This window comes from Antechinus flavipes, chromosome 4, assembly GCF_016432865.1.
Source record: "Antechinus flavipes isolate AdamAnt ecotype Samford, QLD, Australia chromosome 4, AdamAnt_v2, whole genome shotgun sequence".
Lineage (NCBI taxonomy): Eukaryota > Metazoa > Chordata > Mammalia > Dasyuromorphia > Dasyuridae > Antechinus > Antechinus flavipes.
In genome coordinates, this window is record NC_067401.1 from 143,004,862 (window position 1) to 143,026,509 (window position 21,648).

At 38.4% G+C, this 21,648-nt stretch overlaps 1 protein-coding gene across 8 annotated transcripts in view; it reads left to right on the forward strand.

Annotated features, from left to right (window-relative positions):
* MAPT (microtubule associated protein tau) overlaps positions 1 to 21,648 on the forward strand; it is a 156,513-nt gene that overhangs the window by 72,245 nt on the left and 62,620 nt on the right. For 5 of the 8 annotated variants that reach the window (XM_051994914.1, XM_051994918.1, XM_051994919.1 and 2 more), the window contains exons 3-4: positions 3,548 to 3,631; positions 6,450 to 6,530. The exons of the other annotated variants lie outside the window; for them this stretch is intronic. In XM_051994914.1, the coding sequence (XP_051850874.1) occupies positions 3,548 to 3,631; positions 6,450 to 6,530 (165 nt within the window). The remainder of the gene's footprint in view (positions 1 to 3,547; positions 3,632 to 6,449; positions 6,531 to 21,648) is intronic. 8 annotated transcript variants of the gene reach the window in all.

Here is a 21,648-nt window from a genome sequence, read left to right on the forward strand (position 1 = left end):
AGTATGTTGGTAAATGTTTACTATGTAGTTGAGGGGGAGAGGGGATTTTGCCACACTTTAGATTTAATCTGAATAATTTTGACATACTTTAAGTTTAATGTGCATAATATCATTTTTCCTATCACTTTCCTAAGTTTAAACAATTCACAAAACAAGTTAAGTCCTGATTTGTAGTGTTTACTATTTCGGAATATGTAGATTTAGCAATCGACCGAGTTGTTTTGAGCCGCTTTCTGCATACTTCTACATAACCTGTATAAACAGAAGTTCTTTGGGGAGCTTCATTAATTTTTAAGAATGTCAAGAAGTCTTTAGACCAAAAAGTTTGAGAACCACCCATGCAGAGTTTCAGTGAAAAGAGAAAGTAGAGACTGTGTCTGAGAGAAGCAAAACTGAGCCTACAATGAAGGAAAGTCCAGAAGTGAATTCAGAGAATAGTTTTAGTGTCTTTTCTCAGAATACCCATAACATGGTGGGTTACCCAGGGGGTGCACAACTTGGAGCCAGAGAAGAAAGGAGGATGAAGAGAACACTTCACCCTTTATTGTATTTACTTCAAAACTGACAAGAAGGGACCTCCAGTCTGAGATGTCTAGTGACTAATCTGAGGCATCAGCTTCAGGGCTGACCAATAGGTATGTAGAGCGCATAACTGCATTAATGAGACAGGATGATATTATCAAGTATCTTTGTGTTGTCAGGTAACCGTAGGAAGCTGTTTTCCCTCTAAGGACCTCAGTTTCCCCATTTTTAAATAAGGAAATTGGTCTAGATCAGGGGTTAGCAATTATGGTAGCTCCCTATTATTCCTTGAGCACTTATATGTGAATCTTTTCCTCCAAATAACATTAAGGAGTCTATATGTTAACAAATAAGCAAACTGTGAGAGATTAATTGCTTAACTTTAAGTATCACTCAAACCTAAAGTTATGTTTAGTCCATACACACACACACACATACAGAGCACGCCCACTGGAGTACCTTATTTGGGTCTCCTCTCCATAATCCCTATCTTCATATCATCTCCTGCACCCATTACTCTCTAGACTCATTGCCATGTTTCTTCCTACTCTTTATCCTGTTTCCTCCTCTTCTCATCCCTTCAGGATCAGGTGCTTTCTGCCTTATCAGGCACATACCTCAGCACCTGATCCCCAGAACTCCCACGTGCAGTCAGATCTGTATTATGTATTATATAGAGATAAGTTCCCCCAGATGTGAATAATATACACTAGTGCTAATGTTTTGGTTGTCTCAATGTGTCTCTGTGTGTTTCTTGTCTCTCCCCATCAGATGGGAAAATTCTTAAGAACAGAGAATCATGTCTTCCAAGTACTTTGTTTGTTGACACAGTTCTAGTTGACTTCTCTGTGCAAAGAGCATTCATTCAATTAAATGTTTTATTTTTACAACTTTGATTAGCTTGGGACTGGGGTGCTTGGCGAGTCCGCTGCTACCTAAATGAAGCTGCTGATGCTAATTTACAGTGGTGGGGAGATGAAACATTCAAGTGGGTAATTTCATATCTTCAGTGAACCTGACATAACTTGTTTTAAATAGTTCCATATTAGAAAAAGAACCTTAACAAACCATTAATGTACTCCCTAAGAAAAAAATCTCTAGGGCCATTTGGATTTACAAAAGAATTCTACCAAACATTTAAAAAACAATTCCAATAGTGTGTGTATGTATATGTATACATATATATACATATATTACTTGCCTTTAAAAGGTCCCTGAAAGTAGAGGTGAAAATGCTAACAGATTATGTTCACTTAGACACTCTTTAACAAGTATCCCAAAACATTTTTCACATTTAATGATCTTCCATTGAAAGAAAGTATGGAGAATTCAGACTTAAAGAAAACAGAAGGCTAAATATAAACTTAATATGTTTAAGAAATACACCCTGAATAAGAGTGGCTGTCACCTTTCAGGAAAAGGAACCAACTATTCTCATTTCTTCTGCTTATCAGGCTTCCATTAATTAAATGAACTAAAATATAAAGCAGAGGCTCTGTGGTTATTTGCAAATTTGGGTGTTGAGTTTGTGTTTAGCCTACTATTCTTAAAGCTACTATTTTACTAAAGTAAGAACTTCTGCTTTATTTAGAATTTAGGTAACGCCTTTTAGGTAATGCATCTACAATATAGATGTCTCCATTAATTCCAAACTGCAAGGAATAAAGTATAGAGAATCTAGCGTTGCTTGGTTGTGTGTGACTCTTTGTAACACCTTTTGGGATATGGATACTGGAATGGTTTGGTGTTCCTTCTCCAGATTATTTTATTGATGAGAAAACCGAGGCAGACAATGTCTTAGAGTGAATAACTTTCCAAGGTCACTTAGCTAGTTAATGTCTTCCTGACTCAGGCTCAGCACTCCCTTCTATCTTGCTGCCCCATAAAGACCTACTAGAAGTCAAAGCCATATGAGGACAGGATATAGTACCTCTCCTGCCCGTATTCTTTTCTGCTGCTGGAGTGGTCCCCAGACTGCTTTTAGTAAGCTTACAAAAATGAGTCTAAATTCCAGTACTGTTGTTCAGTTAACAAAAAGCAAATAATTGATCAATTAGAACAGTAGACTACAGTCATCAAATTTCTAGCAGGACAGTGACTTGTTCCCAGATTTTCTATCCATTTAAAAAAACCCAAGATAATCATTTTTATTAGACCTCTAATTTCATTATTGTAAGAAAACTTCCTATAAGGAAACTCCAAGAAGATCATCACCTAGAGAATTTCTAAAAATAATGACAACAGTAGCAATAATAATAATAATAATAATGATAGCTGACATTTACATAGCCTCGTATTTCTCAAATAGTACTTCAAAGAAATGTAGAATCACCCTAAGTTTATTTTAGGGTTGTTTAATGAATTTTACATTATTTGTTAATGGTCATTAAAAATTAATTTTAGAAAATTTTGCTACAAAGGATCTTCCAAAGTTTTGTTTAAAATAATGGGAAAAGTTTGAGAAACACTCATACACTACTTTAAGGCCTCCAAATCCTCTTAAGATTTTGTCCACCTAGGCAAACTGCTCACTAATTACCATCTTCAGGTTTCTCATCTATAAAACGAGAAACTTGAACTATTAGCAAAATGAAGACATGTTTTTGTACCCACTTTTACTTTAAATGTAAAGAGCCAGGTTCAGTAAATAAGTGGACTTGGACTATTAACTAAGGCAGAAGTTTTTACTTGCACATTTAGCTTTGGAATAGGAAGAACAGAAGCCCAGTATGATACATCTCATGAATCTTCTGATTGCTCTAGCTGCCCTCCCTAGCCCTCAGTATCCCTTATCTTTTCTCAAACGTGCTGATAGCGGGCTGCAGCATTTATAGGTGAGTTCTGCAGCATCATAGCTGGAGGTTTCTTTTTCAGGGTTGTATTGTATTTCAGTATCTCATCCGCTTGAGATGCGGGATAATTGTCAGATTCTAAAATCTCCACACACACAAACCCACAGAAGGTCCTCGTGGCTTAGGCAGGAAGAGGGCCAGTTGTTCTGAAGGCTTCCTCGTGTATGTTACAGGATATTCTCCACACATCCCAGCCGATGATGGATCAGATGAACAGGTCTCTACAACTTCTGCTAAGAGCACTCCAACTACAGAAGGTGGGGACTTGCTTCTTTCCTTGCTCCCTTCATCCAGTACCTGGCCATGCTCCCTGCCTTTATTTTGCAATGTTTACAACCAATCCATTTCATCTTTCTTTGACCAAATGCCCATATATTCCTTGTACTCCTGGAACAGAGGGATGCTTTTTTAGCTTTCAAGGGATGGGCCCTGAGATAGGAGGAGCCTTTCCTCCATTCACCAGGACTCGTTACCAGGGCTGCAGTCTCTTAGCTTTGGAGGCAGAGCTCTTTGGAAGTGCTTCTTTCTGTAAGGTTGGACCCACCCTTTTTTCCTTTTCCACATTGTTTCACTATCAGATCTGGGTCTGCCACTCCTTGGGCTCCGCGGCCAGTCATGACCTCGATCCCTAGCTTCTTAGAAAAAGGACTTTTTGGGTCCTGTAAAGCATCTTATGTGTTGTTAGATTCTCAGATCAGCTTTGCCCATGTTAATCATATTCTTTTCTCTCTGAGATGGTTCAGGTAAGCCATAAACTGCTGCTCCAGTATTCCCTTCAGGCCTTGAAAACTGAGCCAGAAAAAACATATCTCAAAATGTATCTCACCTGGGGGAAGGCTGGCTACCTTGATCCCCTTCCCATTGTCCAATGCAGGAACTTCAACACCTCTTCAAGATTCTCTTGGGATTTAGTGGGAAAGCATTTATTGAACATCTACTGTGTCCTCAACACCAGAGAATAATGAATCGGGAAATACTTATCAAGGATATTCTAGAAGGGATTTCTTTTCTATGTTGATTAAACTTCAAACCCTTTGGTAACCCTTTGGTCTTCATTCAATCAGTTGTGTCCAACTCTTCATGACCCCATGGACCATCACACACCAATACTGACCATGAGGTTTTCTTGACAGAGATACTGGAGTGGTTTGCCATTTTTCTCCAGTATTAAGTGACTTGCCAAGGGTCACACAGCTAGTAAATATCTGAGGGCAGATTTGAACTCAGATCATCTTGACACTCCAGGCCTAGTATTCTATCTCCTGGGCCACCTAGTTTCCTCATCTTTAGGAGGATACCAAATATCATAACTGAAATATGACATAAAGGAAATATAATACATATTCCATTCTTTAGCTCTTTGAGCTTTTACAAAGTGCTTTTCTCACAATGACTCCATGAAGTAGATAGTATATGAATTATTATTCCCATTTTAGAAATAAAGAAACTGAAGCTGAGAGAGGGGGTGAAATCACTTTCTGATGACCACATAGTTAGCAAGTGTCAGAGCCAGAGTTTGAACCTGGTCTCCTGACTTAAAGCCCAGCTTACTTCTTACTTATATCATAGCTCCCCTTTTATATGGCTGCTTTATTTGAGCTAAGGTCTAGGCTAATGGTTAAAGCAAAGACCTCTAAGGCAAAATGCAATGCACAAGCAATCTCATTGGACCCTCACACCAACTGTAAGAAGTTGAGTGCTGCTATTACTCCCATTTTACAGGTGAGGAAACTGAGGCTAAAAGGTTGTGATTTGCCGAGGGTCAGACAACATCTAGTCAGTGTTTACGAGAGGATTGGAACTCAGGTCTTTCCAGTTCCAACCTTCATATCACTTGAGCTGCCTGCAAATTAAACCGTCTCTCATCCTCCTTGCCCTCAAGGAGCTCAGTCTTGTCAGGGTGACACGTTTGGAACTTAGCACCCCAAGATGTCTCAGGACAAATATAAGACGCTTTCTCTTTTTTCTCAAGACATTACCAAGATTGATCGGCTCCCCTGAGAATATCAGCAGTGATGGTTGCTCATTGTCCATTGTCCCTTAAGGCTCATCTTGGATCTCGGCTTCCTGCCTTCTGCAAGCCTTCAGCATCAGGTTAATGTCACATCCAAAATGCCAGCAAAAAATTAAATTTAAACCAGCTCATTCCCAGAAGCCCAAGAGTTTTCTGCATCTTACAGAATTCTGAGAAGTGGAAGATGGTCCTCTATCCTCAGAGATACTCTGAGCGTTCTGACCCAGACCCAAGATAGCAAGGACATTTCAGTTGTGAGCGACTCTTTGTGACCCCATTTGGGGTTTTCTTGGAAAAGCTCCTGGAGTGGTTTGCCTTTTCCTTCTCCAGTAGCAAGGATATAGGGAAACAAGATCACCCTTTGGAAGCCCAGAGCTTCATTTGGGAGGCTTGATAATTAACATGGCATTCCTAGGCATCCAAACTTGGAAAACTTTCAAAGGCTGACAATCCTCTGCCTTTGTGTAAAAGGGCTCCGAACATCACAGGGTCTTTCAGATGCGGGGGAGTGGGGAATGGGCCTCGAGAAATGAATTGCCAATTGGCAAGCAGTGTGGGGAGTATTCATCAGCTCCATCTCCACAAGAGGCTGGCACTAACTCTTACGCCTCAGTTATTTTCCTCTGTAACCCATGCTGAGAAATGTAAGCCTGCCCATACTGTGCCACACGGAGAATTGCCCCTCTCTGTGGTTAAATATTCCTCCAAAAGGAGGGTCCCACTCCACACCAGAGAAAAGACAGTCATTAAGCGTCATCTTCCAACACACTTTGTTTAAGTTGTCCCGGGCCGCCTGGTGGATGTGTGACCCCGTGTATAGGCTTGGATGGTTGGCTGTCCCTGGTTTCCATTGCCTTTGCTGCCATTGCATGGCCAGAATACTGCGCGCTTCCTTCCTGATGAGTTTAGGCCTCCGGCTAGCTTGTGGCTTTTTTTGCATTGTTTTTGCATGTGATCTCGTCGCCTCTGCTCTTTCTCCCTCTCACCCACCCATGGCAAGGGGGAGCCTGTGGGCATGGGCACCCCGGCACCCCTTAAAGCTGACTCTTGGTGCCTTCCAGATGTGACAGCACCCTTAGTGGATGAGCAGGAACATGAAGATCAGACTGCAGCCCAGGTGGAGATACCTGAAGGAACCACAGGTGAGGACTCGGAGACTCCATGGAAGAGCTAATGGTGCCTTATGGCCCGGCCAAGGGGCTTTCCGAAGAGTAGCTTCCAATCTGGGCAAGGGTTTCCCTTCTCTGAATTTCTGCAGGGGAAGTTTGCTCAGAAAATTTGAATGTGATGTTTGTTGTATTAGTCTGATAAGCTAGGGCTTCGCCGAGCCCACACCTTGGGTCCAGAGCTTACTTCCAGCCTCAGAACAAATGTTCGGCCTTCTTCCTTTGGCCTTTTCCTCCTTGGCCAGTCACTCTGACCTTCCCCAGAAAAGCCGATAAAAAATGCACATGAGCCTTTCCCTATAACATGTGTGACGCAGCCTCTGGCCTCCGTCGCCTTGTAGTGCATCCATCGCCAGCACTGGTACTAGCTCTGAACTCAAGCCCATATTTGCTTATCTTTCCCCCTTATCCCCATCCCCAGCACTCAGCACTTAACTTGCCAACAGTTTCATGAGTTTTTTCCCCATAATGTTCATTGCCCACTATGATTGAAGAACATGTTGAGGATTATCATAAATGCCTAAGTTCTCTTGGCGTGACTATGCTGAATAAATGGTATAAGACAGGACTCTCACCCACATCCGTGTGAGGGGACTGGGTCAGATGGACTGCCTCTGATTGTTGATGCAGGCAGTCCTGTCACTGGGGGACCTTCACGGCTTCCAGACTTCCTTGTAGTTTTGCTTTGTATGCTCTAGAACAAGGACTGCTGTTGGGAGTATTATGAAGAAAATAATTTAAGTGCTCCCTAAGTGGTAGATTATTTAAATTAAATTATCACTAATTCTATTTCTATGATTATTATTCTGCCATTTTTCATGAAGTCGAGAGAAAAGATCCACAGAATCAGTGACTGAGTGGCTTTTATTACTATTTCTGTGATGTATTCTGCCATTTTTCATGAAGTCTTTGCATAAAGGATCTCAGAATCAGTGGTTGCATGGCTTTTATTACTGTTTCTATGATGTATTCTGCCACTTTTTGTGAAGTCTTTGGATAAAGGATCTCAGAATCAGTGGTTGCGTGGCTTTTATTACTATTTCTGTGATGTATTCTGCCACTTTTTATGAAGTCTTTGGATAAACAATCACAGAATCAATAGTTGAGTGGCTTTTATTACTATTTCTGTGATATATTCTGCCACTTTTTGTGAAGTCTTTGGATAAAGAATCACAGAATCAGTGGTTGCGTGGCTTTTATTACTATTTCTGTGATGTATTCTGCCATTTTTTATTAAGTCTTTGGATAAACGATCACAGAATCAGTGGTTGCATGGCTTTTATTACTATTTCTGTGATGTATTCTGCCACTTTTTGTGAAGTCTTTGGATAAAGGATCGCCGAATCAGTGGTTGAGTGGCTTTTATTACTATTTCTGTGATATATTCTGCCATTTTTTATGAAGTCTTTGGATAAACGATCACAGAATCAGTGGTTGAGTGGCTTTTATTACTATTTCTGTGATGTATTCTGCCACTTTTTGTGAAGTCTTTGGATAAAGAATCACAGAATCAGTAGTTGCGTGGCTTTTATTACTATTTCTGTGATGTATTCTGCCATTTTTTATTAAGTCTTTGGATAAACGATCACAGAATCAGTGGTTGCATGGCTTTTATTACTATTTCTGTGATGTATTCTGCCATTTTTTGTGAAGTCTTTGGATAAAGGATCGCCGAATCAGTGGTTGAGTGGCTTTTATTACTATTTCTGTGATATATTCTGCCATTTTTTATGAAGTCTTTGGATAAACGATCACAGAATCAGTGGTTGAGTGGCTTTTATTACTATTTCTGTGATGTATTCTGCCACTTTTTGTGAAGTCTTTGGATAAAGAATCGCAGAATCAGTGGTTGAGTGGCTTTTATTACTATTTCTGTGATGTATTCTGCCACTTTTTGTGAAGTCTTTGGATAAAGAATCGCAGAATCAGTGGTTGCATGGCTTTTATTACTATTTCTGTGATGTATTCTGCTACTTTTTGTGAAGTCTTTGGATAAAGAATCGCAGAATCAGTGGTTGAGTGGCTTTTATTACTATTTCTGTGATGTATTCTGCCACTTTTTGTGATGTCTTTAGATAAAGGATCACAGAATCAGTGGTTGAGTGGTTTTTATTACTATTTCTGTGATGTATTCTGCCACTTTTTATTAAGTCTTTGGATAAACGATCACAGAATCAGTGGTTGAGTGGCTTTTATTACTATTTCTGTGATGTATTCTGCCACTTTTTGTGAAGTCTTTGGATAAAGAATCATAGAATCAGTGGTTGAGTGGCTTTTATTACTATTTCTGTGATGTATTCTGCCATTTTTTATGAAGTCTTTGGATAAACGATCACAGAATCAGTGATTGAGTGTCTTTTATTACTATTTCTGTGATGTATTCTGCCACTTTTGTGAAGTCTTTAGATAAAGAATCACAGAATCAGTGGTTGAATTCAGTGTCTGTTTCACAGTTCCCTCTCCATTCCTTATACTAAGGAACTTCAGCATATAGACTGATGTTAGCTCTCATATCTTAGCTTCCTAGTTCCTTAACTCACTCTGCTCCTCAGTTACACATTGGGATGGCCTTACCCTTGATCTTGCTATCACTTCTAGGTATGTTACACTTACAGAGTTTCAAGAACGCCAAGATCTCTTTGTTAGTCTTTTATCATTTCATCTGTCTCTCTGCCCTCCAATATTTCTAAGCCTTCCTCTTTGCCATGACCTCCAATTTCTCCATCTGTTGGTATTTTCCCAGATCATAACCCCTGCTCAGACTACCATCTTCTCTCTTCCCAAGCGGAATCCCTTAGTGAACCAGTTCAATTCTCTGCTCCCTACAGAACTACCATTCTGTACTCTCCGATCCCTTACCACCTTTGTCCTTTGCCACTTGTGTCTTGTCAAATGCCAACTCTGGATTACTCTCACCATCTCCCCTCCACTGTTACTCATATGTAACTGAAGGAGGTTGAAGGAGTTATAAAACTGAACTGACTCTTTGAGTGCATGTAAATTTAAGTTATCTAATCTCAGCTGGAGAACAAGCAGTGAGTTGGCTAGAGCATCAGGAAGATTCCTTTTCCTGAGTTCAAATATGACCTCATGCACTTATGAGCTGTGTGACTCTGGGCAAGTCACCTTACCCTATTTGCCTCAGTTTACTTATTTGTAAAATGTCCTGGAGAAGGAAATGGCAAATCACTCTGGTAATTTTTTTTTTTTGCCATGAAAAAACAAACAGACAAATGGGATCACAAAGACACAACTGAAAGGACTAAATAAAAAAAAGCTCAACTGGATCCTCACTGAAACAAGGTAGTTCTCTTCCCTGAGTGATTCCTATCCCACTTATCACAGTAGCTGTTTCAAACCTCCTCTTCTCTTCTCAGACCACCCAAAATGTCCTCTGATGAGGACTACCTGATACTTTATTTTTTAAAAATTGAGAATATTTGTCACAAACTCCTTCATTCTCACAATCTCACATTCCCCATCTTCATCTCCTTTCCAGTCTCTGATGAAAAAGTGCTCTTTCTCCTTGCCAAGGCTAACCTTTCTATATGTGCTCGACCACCCCTTATCTTTTCTGGCAGTTTGGTCCCATTATCCCCTTTCTAATAATCAATTCTCTTTATCTACTGCTTCCTTCTCTGCTGCCTACAAATATGCCCAAGTTTCCCCCATCCTTAAAAAAAATCATTAGACCTTACTCTCTGCCAACAGGTTTCCTATCTCTCCTCCCATTCTCAAATAAGCTTTTTGAAAAGATATCCAAACTAGCTGCCTCCACTTCTATTCTCTCTGCCTTCTTTTTTTCTTAAATAATATTTTATTTTTCCAAATACATGCAAAGATAGTTTTCAATATTCACCTTTGCAAAAACTTGTGTTCCAGATTTTTTCTCCTTCTCTCCCCACCTTTCCTAGATAGCAAGAAATCCAAGATAAGTTAAGCATGTTCAGTTCTTCTAAACATATGTCCATATTCATCATGCTGTACAAAGAAAAAGTTAAATCAAAAGAAAAAAAAGTAATATGAGAAAAAAAGCCAAGCAAACAACGATAAAAAAGGTGAAAATACTATGGTTTGATCCACATTCCGTCTCCATTAAGTTCTCTTTCTGGATACAGATGGCTCTTTCCATCACAATATTGGAATTGCCTTGAATCACTTTGTTATTGAAAAGAATCAAGTCCACACAACTGATCATCACATAATCTTCTTGATGATGGTATCTTTTCACTCTCTTCTAAAGCCTTCACAGTCTGACTTTAAACTTTATGAGCCTTTTCTCTGTCTGAGTTACCAAATCTAATATGATCTTTTCTCAACACTCATCCTTGAAAGTCCTTGCAATATTCGACTCTGCTGACCACTTTCTGCTCTTGGATACTTTCACCTTTATGCATTTTCTTGACTTTGCTCTCCATAAGATCCTTTTTCAGTTTCCTTTGCTTGTTCTTCATATCCATGGCATATTTATTAATGGTAGAATATACCCCCCCAAGACTTTGGCCTGGGTTGTCATCTCTCTCATTTCTCTGTGCGGATGATTCTGGGGAGGAGGCATGTGCAATTAAATGACTTTCCTGGAATAATCACACTTCTAGTAAGTATTTAGGGCTGGATTTGAACTCCTGACTTCAGGGCCAGTTCACTGTCCACCACCTAGTTGTTCCTGTGAAAAATGATTTCTGCTTACAGCCCAAAACTCTTTCCTGAGTTCTAGGACAGCATCATTGCTCAGACATTACAAATTTAAAAATTCCCCCACAGACTCAATAGGTCTGAAGCAGAACTTTTCTTCCCCTAAAAAACAACCTCCCTTCTAAACTTCCCTGTTTCTGTCCAGGTTGTGTGTGTGTGTGTGTGTGTGTGTGTGTGTGTGTGTGTCCTTCCTGTTACTCAGGCTCAACCATGAACTCATCTTTTGATTATTGACTTTTGCCCATCCTGCACAAGCAAGCATTTGCCAAATTTTATCTTATCTAGCTCCATAATATCTCTTATATATGTCCTCATTCTCTCCACTTACCAAGGTAATCACTTTAATTCAGAACCTTATCACTTCTCCTCTAAACTCTTTCAGTAGCCTCCTATTTGGTTACTCTATTTCAAGTCCATTCTCTAACTTTAAGCTTCTTTGCCTAAGAAATTTTTCCAAAATTTCAGAAAAATTTCTGAAAATTCCAAAATAATGGGTTTATAAGCATATAAAATAAAATAAACCAAACATTAGTGCTAATAAATCATAATTTCATTACCCTCCACCCCCAAATTCAAGTATAGATCCCATATATGGTCACAATCTACAGTTTAAGAAGCTTTGCTCTAATTCATATTTCACACAATTGCCAAAATAATCTCCCTAAAATCTAGGTCTAAATCTCTCTATTCAATAAACTCCAAAGACAATTCCCCCTTTTAATCTCTAAGATCAAATATAGACTCCTCCGTTTGACATTTAATTTTTCTTTTCTTTTTTAAATTTTTATTTATTTAAATTTTAATTTATGGAATTAAAAGCATTTCCACCACATAGTACAATTAAAAAGATTGCATACGAAACTGTACATTACATTTATATATATATATATTATATATATATATATATTGCTATTCCTTTTAAATATGTAATAAATATGTAATAAAGTTTTCCTATAATTTTTTCCCTTTTTTTTCTTCCCCCATCTCCTACTTTAGTATGATATATTTTTAAAGTTCAAGAGATATTGTTTCTGGGTATTTGATCATTTTATTTATTATTGCTAGCAGATAATAAAAGAAGTCAGTGGCACTCTCAGATGCCAAAGACCTCCTCATGGAGCCCACTCAATGCTTATGTACCCTTGGAAGAATGAGTGTTCTTGAGGGTAGAAATCAACTCTGATTAGTTAATAATGTGAGAATTAGTATTGTAATAAGAGGCAGGCCTGTTCTAATGAGGGACTGGGGAACATGGCCTTGATCATCCAGACTGCCTGACAAGAACACAGTGAGCTTAGATTTCACCAAGATTAGATTTTCTTTATAAGGTTTTTATAGTTGGGAGGGGGAAATAAAATGGTCTATGTCAGGGCTTCTTAAATCTTTTCCACTCACAAACCCCTTTTCACCTGAGAAATTTTTACATAGCCCTGGCTAAATGGGGATATAAAATAGGCTTATAAATCAAACATTTACTGATAAATTAGTCATTCAGTTATGAGATCCCATATGGGGTTTAAGATCTACAATTTAAGAAATATTGGTATCAATGGGGTGAATTTTGGGGCAAGATTAAAGGTCTTGAAAGACTGGACTTTAAAATAGGAAAAAGGGAAAAAAAAACTTGGATCTCTCCAATACTGATTGTTTAATGTAAGTGCTATAGAAATGCTAGCTACTGCATTATTGTTGTTGGTAGAGCCTGCTTGTTTTAGTTGGCCTAGATATGAATCTGTGATGTTAGTTTTATCCTTACCACGAGTTTGAAATGGATATAGCCATGATGAACTATGGGACTTCTAAAAGCAGCTGTCAAAACATCCTTCAGCTTCTGTTGTCAAATGTCATCCAATCCCTAAGTGCCCCTCACTCCAGCAGTTAGGAGATGGTCCTTGAAGCCAGATCCTCCCTGAGTTTTCCTGTCTCTCCAGTTGGCCTGGAGTAGGTAAACCTACTGTGTTTCTCCCAAGTCCATACCTGGCTACATTTAGCCAAGTGTATCAGGTAGACTTTGGAGCCCCCAAAAACATCCCTGATCATAGTTCCCACAGGTTTCTGGCCTTCTCTTGGATCTTGGACTGAATCAAAGAGTCTATTTACTAGGATTTCCTTTTGGTTTTATTGACTATTACTTCATCTGGTGCCCTTTATCATGTTCAATGGAGAGTCTTAGGGGAGCAAGATGCATATAACCTTTTATATCTTTCTTCATCCTTACTGGAAGCCTCCCAACTATGTCTTCATCTAATTCATTCACTAAAATGTTGACAATAACAGGGCTGAGGACAGAGTATTAGAAAGCTTTCTCCAGATTGACGTCACTCCATTAATCACCACTCTCTTTGTTCAGTTATTCAACCAACTACAAATTCATATTATCATTCAGCTAACGTGTCTTATCTTTTGCACAAAAAAATTTTTATCCTAAAAGATTTTTGCCAAAAATATATTTTTTGGTGTTCTGTTGTTTTTCAGTCATGTCTGATTCTCTCCAATTTGGGATTTTCTTGGAAAAGACACAGGAATGGTTTGCCATTTCCTTCTTTAGCTCATTTTACAGATGAGGAAATGAGGAAAATGTGGAAATGCTTTGCTAGTAAGTATCTGAGACCAGATTTGAACTCAGGCTTTCCTGACTCCTGATTCCAGATCCTTTATGGCATTTAAGCCACCCAAATGCCTTACTGAAATCCAAATGTCTCCTGTGTGTGCCATTCCCTTGTGGACTCCGTCCAAAAAGAAAATGTGGTTAGGCTCATTAGCCAGTTTACACTGACTCCTGGAGATCCTTGCTTCCTTTTCTTGGTCCTTCCAAGACAGCCGTCTGATAATCATCATAGAATTTTTCCTGGAATTGACATATTCTTAGCCTTTCAAGAATATTGCCCATCTCCTAGGCCTTTAGACAGCTTTCCCTATTCTCCCTGATTCCCCAAAGTTTCCAGCAGTGATTCAACAGCCCCAATGGGGAGTTCTTCCAGCCCCTGGATGTGCTTTATCCAGGAGGCTAAGAGACTTGAATTTAAAATTGCATGGGGCTCTCTTAACACCTCCTCCTCTATCTTTAGTATCAGTTCCATCTCTGATTTTTTATTCTACCTTTACCAAACTGAAAGTCATTCTCAAGAGGGAAAGAAAATTAGTATTTCTATTTTGTCAATCATTTGTAAATATTATACCGTGTGCCTCAAGCAGTGAATGTCACCTCTCTTTCTTGTTCTTCTTTTTGTTCCCCAAATGGTTTTCTGAGGCACAAATTTGGAAAGGAGATCAAGGATCATTTAGTCCCACTATATTCATTAGAAATGGGTAAATACTAAATTAAATTAATTAAAATTTAATGATTGGATTAAAATGTAAAATATTAAAATATGTAAAACATATAGTCCCACTATACTCATTTAAAAATATTTCCAAGTCACACTGGGGAGTTCTTCCAGCCCCTGGATGTGCTTTATCCAAGAGGCTACTGTCCTTGAATTCATTTAAAATTGCTTAGAGCTCTCCTAACAACTCTTTATCTTTAACATCAATTCCATCTCTCACTTTTTATTCTACCCTTACCAAACTGAAAGTCATTCCCAAGAGGAAAAGAAAGTTAGTATTTCTGTTTTGTCAGTCATCTGTAAATATTATACCGTGTGCCTCAAGCAATGAATGTCACCTTCCTTTCTTATTCCTCTTTTGGTGTTCCGCAAGTAGTTTTCTGAGCCATAGATTTGGAAAGGAGGTCAAGGATCATTTAGTCCCACTATACTCATTAAACATAGTAAATACTAAATTAAATTAGTTAAAAATGCAATGATTGGATTAAAATATAAAATATTAAAATACTTAAAACATATACTCCCTCTATACTTATTAAAAATATTTTAAATGATTGGATTAAAGTGTAAAATACTAAAATGTGTAAAACATACTTCCACTGTATACATTTAAAATATTTCAAACAAATGATTGTCTGTTCTTTGCCTGATAAAATAGTGGTAAGAATTCACTGCCTGATTGGGCAACCCATTCCACTTTTGGATAGCATTTAATTATTGTTACTATTGTTGTTCAATCATGTCTGACTTTTTGTTAATCCATTTGGGATTTTCTTGGCAAAAAATTTGTATCTTGCCATTTTCTTCTCCAGTTCATTTTACAGATGAAGAGACTAAGGTAGACAGGATAAAGTGACAGCTAGTAAGTTTCAGAGGCTGGCTTTGTTCTCAGGTCCTCCTGACTCCAGAGCTAGTACTGTATCATCTGGCTTGCCTTACTTAGTTGTTAGAAAGTTTTAATCTATATTGATTATATAATTATAGTTATATAATATGTAATAATATAATTATATAGATTATATAATCTATATTTTCCTGTCTACAGCTTCCAACTGCTATTTCTACATCTGCTTTCTGTCAAGTGAAACAAATCTAACCACTTCTCATACCCTTTCTACACAGTAAGACTTTCCCCCATCTCCACATAATCATAAGGTTATAGTTTTAGATTTGGATGGGACATTCTAGAAGTCAGCTGGTTCAAACCCTTCACAACACAAGTGGGGAAACTGAGGCACAGAGGCTCAGTGACTTGCCCAGGGTAGCACAGATAGCACAAAGCAGCTCTGCGATCCAAACCCAGTCTAGTCGCTTTTCACTGCACCATACAGCCTCTCCAGCTCAGACCTATATGATATGAGTTTGAGGTCCTTCACCACCTTGGTGGTTCTCCTTTGGACATGTATTAACTCCTCAGTATCCTTCTAGGAATATGGTACCCCAAAACCTATCTAAGTACTTAAGATGTGGTTTAACCAGCTCAGAACAATAGTAGTGACAGTCCTCCTGTACTCTAAGGGCCATTTATTCTATTAAGATGGCCTGATGTAGCTTTTTTTGACCATCCTATTATATTATTGACTTCTCTTAAGAAGTCGAAAGTTTGCTGAAACCGACAATCTTTTTTTTTCACTTGAAATTTTATTGCCTAGTAATGTCATCTACCCTGCACTTGGGCAGTTGATTTTTTGAACCTGCGTGTTGAATCCTTTTTGTTGTCTTGGTATTTTTTGTAATACTCACCTAGCTTGTCTTTTCATTCAATCATTTTCAGCCATATCCAATGTTTCATGACCCCATTTGGAATTTTCTTGGCAAAGATACTAGAATGGTTGGCCATTTCCTTCTCTAGCTCACCTTACAAATGAGGAAACTAAGCAAACAGAATTAGGTGACTTGTCCAGGGTTACACAGCTAGTAAGTGGATAGGCCCAGATTTGAATCCATGAAGATAAGCCTTCCTAACTCCAGCTCTGATGCTTTATTCACTGTACCACCTAGGTGCCCCTTACCTTGCTTAGGTTTAACAATCCTGCCGCTAATAATAGCAAATCCATCCCACAACTAGAAGCTTGGACTCTACCACATAACTTCCACGTATGACTTTGGGCAGGTTACAAACACTGTGAGCCTCAATTTTAACATATATAAAATCCTTGTATCCCCCAACTTGGCCTTGTTTTATGGATCCAATGATATACTGCATATGAAAGCATTTTATAACCACATTCATGTAGAAAAAGGGAGTGATTGTTATTACTCTTTAGTCTGCAAACAACTGAATAAATATTTGTTAAGTACCTACAACATGGAAGGCCTTTTACAAATGCTGGGGATACAGAGGTGAAAATGACGTTTTCTTTAAACCTGAGCCTTATTTTAATTCAGAAGCCTTTAACTGTGTTTGTGTCAGATGGCCTTTAAGGTACTCTGATGAAGCCTGTGCATCCTTTCTTAGAAGCATGTTTTTAAATTTATAAAATAAAATACATAGTAAAAACACCTGACCTAATGGATGGATTCAACATAACCATAAATATATACTATATGAGATGAAAGAGTCAAAGGAGACAGAATTCAGACAGAGATCTATTTGGAAAAATGATCACTTTCATCTGTGGGGATTCTTTGATTATGTGCCCCTGTTTGGAGCCCTACTCATGAGTTTCCTGTGCAGCTCTGTTGATCTCCATACATCCTGTTCCCTTTTCTTTTCTCCTCCCCTTTTCTTTTTCATTATGTTTACAATTGTATCATCAGAGGTTAGTCCTTGAAGACCCTCCCTTTTATTTAAATAAGAGACTCTGGCCTTGAAAGCAGACTGATCTTTTCCCTAAAATTTTTAAAAACCACTCTCCTAAAATCCAGATTATATGTCTGATTATATATGTTCTTTCCAGTTCTTGACTTCAAAAGGACATGATTGCTTTCTCCACTTTCCATCACTTCTGTTTTATCAATTAGTTCCTCCAGAATAACCAGAATTTTGTCTTACTGCTTTCTGTAACATCTATGAGAAAAGTTGAAATTGTCAGCAAGATAGGAATTTACTTGATGATCTACTTTTTGTGGAATGATATTGCCAACACATATTGACATAATTGATGTGTCTTCATTACTAATTATATGTATATGTGTATTTATACCCTTACATATAATAAGTATCAAAATATACCAGTTTTATGATCTGAATCAGAAATTTATCATTTATTCTCTCCATCTTATAAGATAATCTTTTTATTAGTATATTTTATTATAATATTAATGTGTTATTCAAATATAATATATAATAATGCAACATTGTTATATGCTATATATACATTATAAAATAAAATAATACATTATTATACATTATATAAATTTTACCATTACCCAATTACTCTCCATTGTGTCATTCCCTCAGGCTAATTATTTTCAACATCAGTGTACCAGATCATATATCTAGAGCTAGGAGAACTATTAAAAACCTAGCCCACCCACCCCTCATTCTTCACGTGAATAAACTAAGGTGTATACTTTCCATTGGGAGCTATTTAGTTCCATCTTATTCTACAAAATTTGTTTCCTTTGAGAAAGATACACTCTTCTCTAACTCTTTTCCAGTGATGTTTCACCCCACCAAGACTTGAGTTTCACCCTACCAACCCTCCTTTCATTGAAGTCCAAATTAAATTTTGAACTTGTTCTGTACTTGAGAAAATGACGAGGTGATTCTGGGCCTGGAGTCAGGAAGATTCATCTTCTTGAGTTCAAATCTGGCCTCAGACACTTACCCCTGGCCAAGTCACTTTATTTTCCTCAGCTTCCTCATCTGCCAAATAAGCTAGAAAAGGAAATAGCAAGCCACTCTACTATTTTTGCCAAGATCACCTCAAATAGAGTGATGGAAAGTCAAATATGACTAAACAAAAATGCTTAAGAAACAGTATGGCATAGCCAATGGATCAGTAGATTTGAAATTTAAAAAAAAAAAAAACTTGGTTCAAATAAAGAGATTGGCTTGGATAATCTCTAAGTTTCCTTTCAGCTTTAAATTTATTATCCTAGCATAGCTGCATTGATATAGGAATATCTGAAGCCATAAGTCTTTGTTTATATCCCTTATTCCTGTTTTTTTTTTCCTTTTTTGTGAATTACTAGTTTTTTCTTCTAGTATTGTTCTCTTCCCCTCCACCCTTCATTCAATAGCTAATGCTTTCCATGCTATCAGGACTTAATATTTTCAGCTAAGGCTCATTTTATCAGATTGACACAATCATAACCTTTCCATTCCTAACCAGCACTTATTATTCCAAAACTTTCTCCAGAAAAAAACAAATTTCTTTTCTTTTACATACCCCTTCCCAATCTCTGTATCCATCTTTTCCTTTTCTATCTCTTCCTTTCTTCTAAAGTCCTAGCCTTTACTTGAAAGGGTGATACAAATGTCTTTTGGGTGTCTTCAACTCCTTATCCATAATCCCAAATATCAAAGTCAAATGTTTAAAGCTTGCAGAATTTCAGATTAGCCACCTAGTCCATTGCTTGCAAGAATAAAACACACCAAGTATGCATAAGTCTCTGCAACTTAGTAGAGAAGGTACCCACCTGCATTTCCTCAGATGGAAATTTCCCAAACCAAGGAAATCATCTATCCCTATAACATGGTTCCCTAATACAACTTATATTTAGCCAAGTCATCTGTCCTATCAAAATCCTGTAATTCTGCATCTGTCCTCCACTATGCATGTCGACCCTTGCAGCATGCAGTGTTCACCCACAGTAAGAGAATGGCTGATTCATCACAGCATCCAGGGTTTCTTCCTCTTGTTTAGAAAGCCAAAGTTTTTGGTTAAGAGTGGAAGCTCATCCTGCCTGTTAGGAGTCTGGTCTATTGCACTTAGCAGCAGCACCACTGCCAACGTACCTAGAGAAGGACTCCTTGACCTTTACGGACCAGTATTGGTACAGCCCATTCAAATCCTTATGGGACTCTTAGAAGTGCTTATCAGCGCTCATCAGTGAAGAGCTGATCCCGATGTGGGAAAGATTCCTATCTTTGATTCCCAACCCTTCCCCCTCCCTCTAGTTAATGTAATTACCCTTTTACTCACAAATCCTGGTCCCTTTGAATTCCAATAGAAGATCAGGACCTGCCCCAACCCCACCCGGATCTGAGCCAACTTTGGGGCTACACCCAAAAGCCCCTCGAGCTAAATCTCCCATTATAAAAGGGAGACGCTGGGACCCCCTCTTTGCAGAGATTCCAAACATGCTAGCCATGTGAGGACCCTCTGTCTACTGGACCCTCTGTCCAGTGCCCTCCTTATCTCTACTTTCACCTATCTCCTTACTTCCAAACCCAGTAATAAACCTCTTTTATCAATCTAGCTCTGGGTCCAATAAATGCCTTTACTGGGGACCCCATTTACCGCCGTATCCTTGTGCCGAATCCAAGTGGGTTGCAGGGGATCTCTGTTTGACGACCCGTACCCCAAACCTGCCACTAGACCTCAACTAAACCCTACTTTCATTTAGGTACCCCAAATCTAGACCTCAATAATCCCACTGGAGATGGCATTTTTGGAGCAAACATGACATCATGTGGTCAGTGATGTTTTTTAGCGGGTTTAGAAATTTCAGGATAAAATACTGTTTCACAAAATGATGTCTTTTTAGCAGGTTTAGACGTTTCAGGACAAAACACTGATTTACAAAATAGTTTGTAGCCAGGGAGGAAAGAGGAAGAGTTTAAATCATTGGAGCCCCTTGTAAGATAACCAGGTGTAACTTAGCAGTCAGTGAAAAAGCCTCTATTTAACTTGTATATTCATTAAGGTGGACAGTCAGGCCTTCTCTTACTCATGCTCAGGATCAGAATTACAGACATCCATATGGGAGACCGCATCAATCTGGGCACGACTGAACATGCGTTCAACGACTGGTTTTTCATTGACCAGGACCCTTCTTTATACCTCAAGTTCTTTTTTCTTTTCTCCTTGTTACAGAGAGGATACATAACAAAATAGTAGAGATGGTGGGAATCTTTATTTCACTCCTGATTGTATTGGGAAGTCATTTTGGGTTTCTCCATTACAAATTATTCTTATTCTTTGTTTTACACAATAAATTTTGATCATATCAAACTAAAAAGAAATAAGATCTATTTTTAGCAATTATAAGAATGTTTCCATTGAACAAATCTTACTCCAGGAAACCAGACTTGGTGAAGGAATTCATGTGTTAATGTTTTGTTTGTTTGTTTTTTGCTGAGGGAATTGGGGTTTAGTGACTTGCCTAGGGTCACACAACTAGGAAGTGTTAAGTGTCTGAGGTCAGATTTGAACCCGGGTCCTCCTGACTTCAGGACTGGAGCTCTATCTACTGTGCCATCTAACTGCCCCCATGTTAATGTTTTTAAAACAAAAAGCAGTTTTCAGAGAAAGGGAGATCTCTCCAGAAATTGCACCCAACATCCTTATCCATTAGTATACTTCCTTGGGGAAATTATTCTTCTGTCTTCTGTATTGTGAACTTGCCTTTCAGGACTACAACTTGAGGATAGGATCACTTTTCTCACTGGATTGTTTTTATGTCTGTTATATTCTTTGTTGTTGCTGCTACTGCTGCTGTTCTTTCATTGTCAAGTCCAACTCTTCATGACCCATTTGGGGTTTTCTTGGCAAAAATTCTGCCATTTCCTTCTCCAGCTCATTTTACAGATTTGGAAACTGAGGCAGACAGCATTAAGTGACTTCTTCAGGATCATACAGTTAGGAAGCATCTGAAGTTAGATCTGAACTCAAGAAGAAGGGACTTCCTGACTCCGGGTGGGCATTCTACCCACTGCATCACATAGCCACCCCAATACTTAAAGTCATTGCATTCTAGGTATTTGACACATTTATTTTGGCGGAAGGAAATCAGGGCATTAGTTGGAATTAAGATCACATGAAAAACATCAAGTTACTTACCTGTCAGTATATCCAGTAATTCTGATAAAAAGTTAGCAACAAATGGCTGATTTATATCAGTGGAGGGAGTTTTCACAACTGGAGTTCTCCTACACTAAGTATCATAGGTCTAAACAAAAA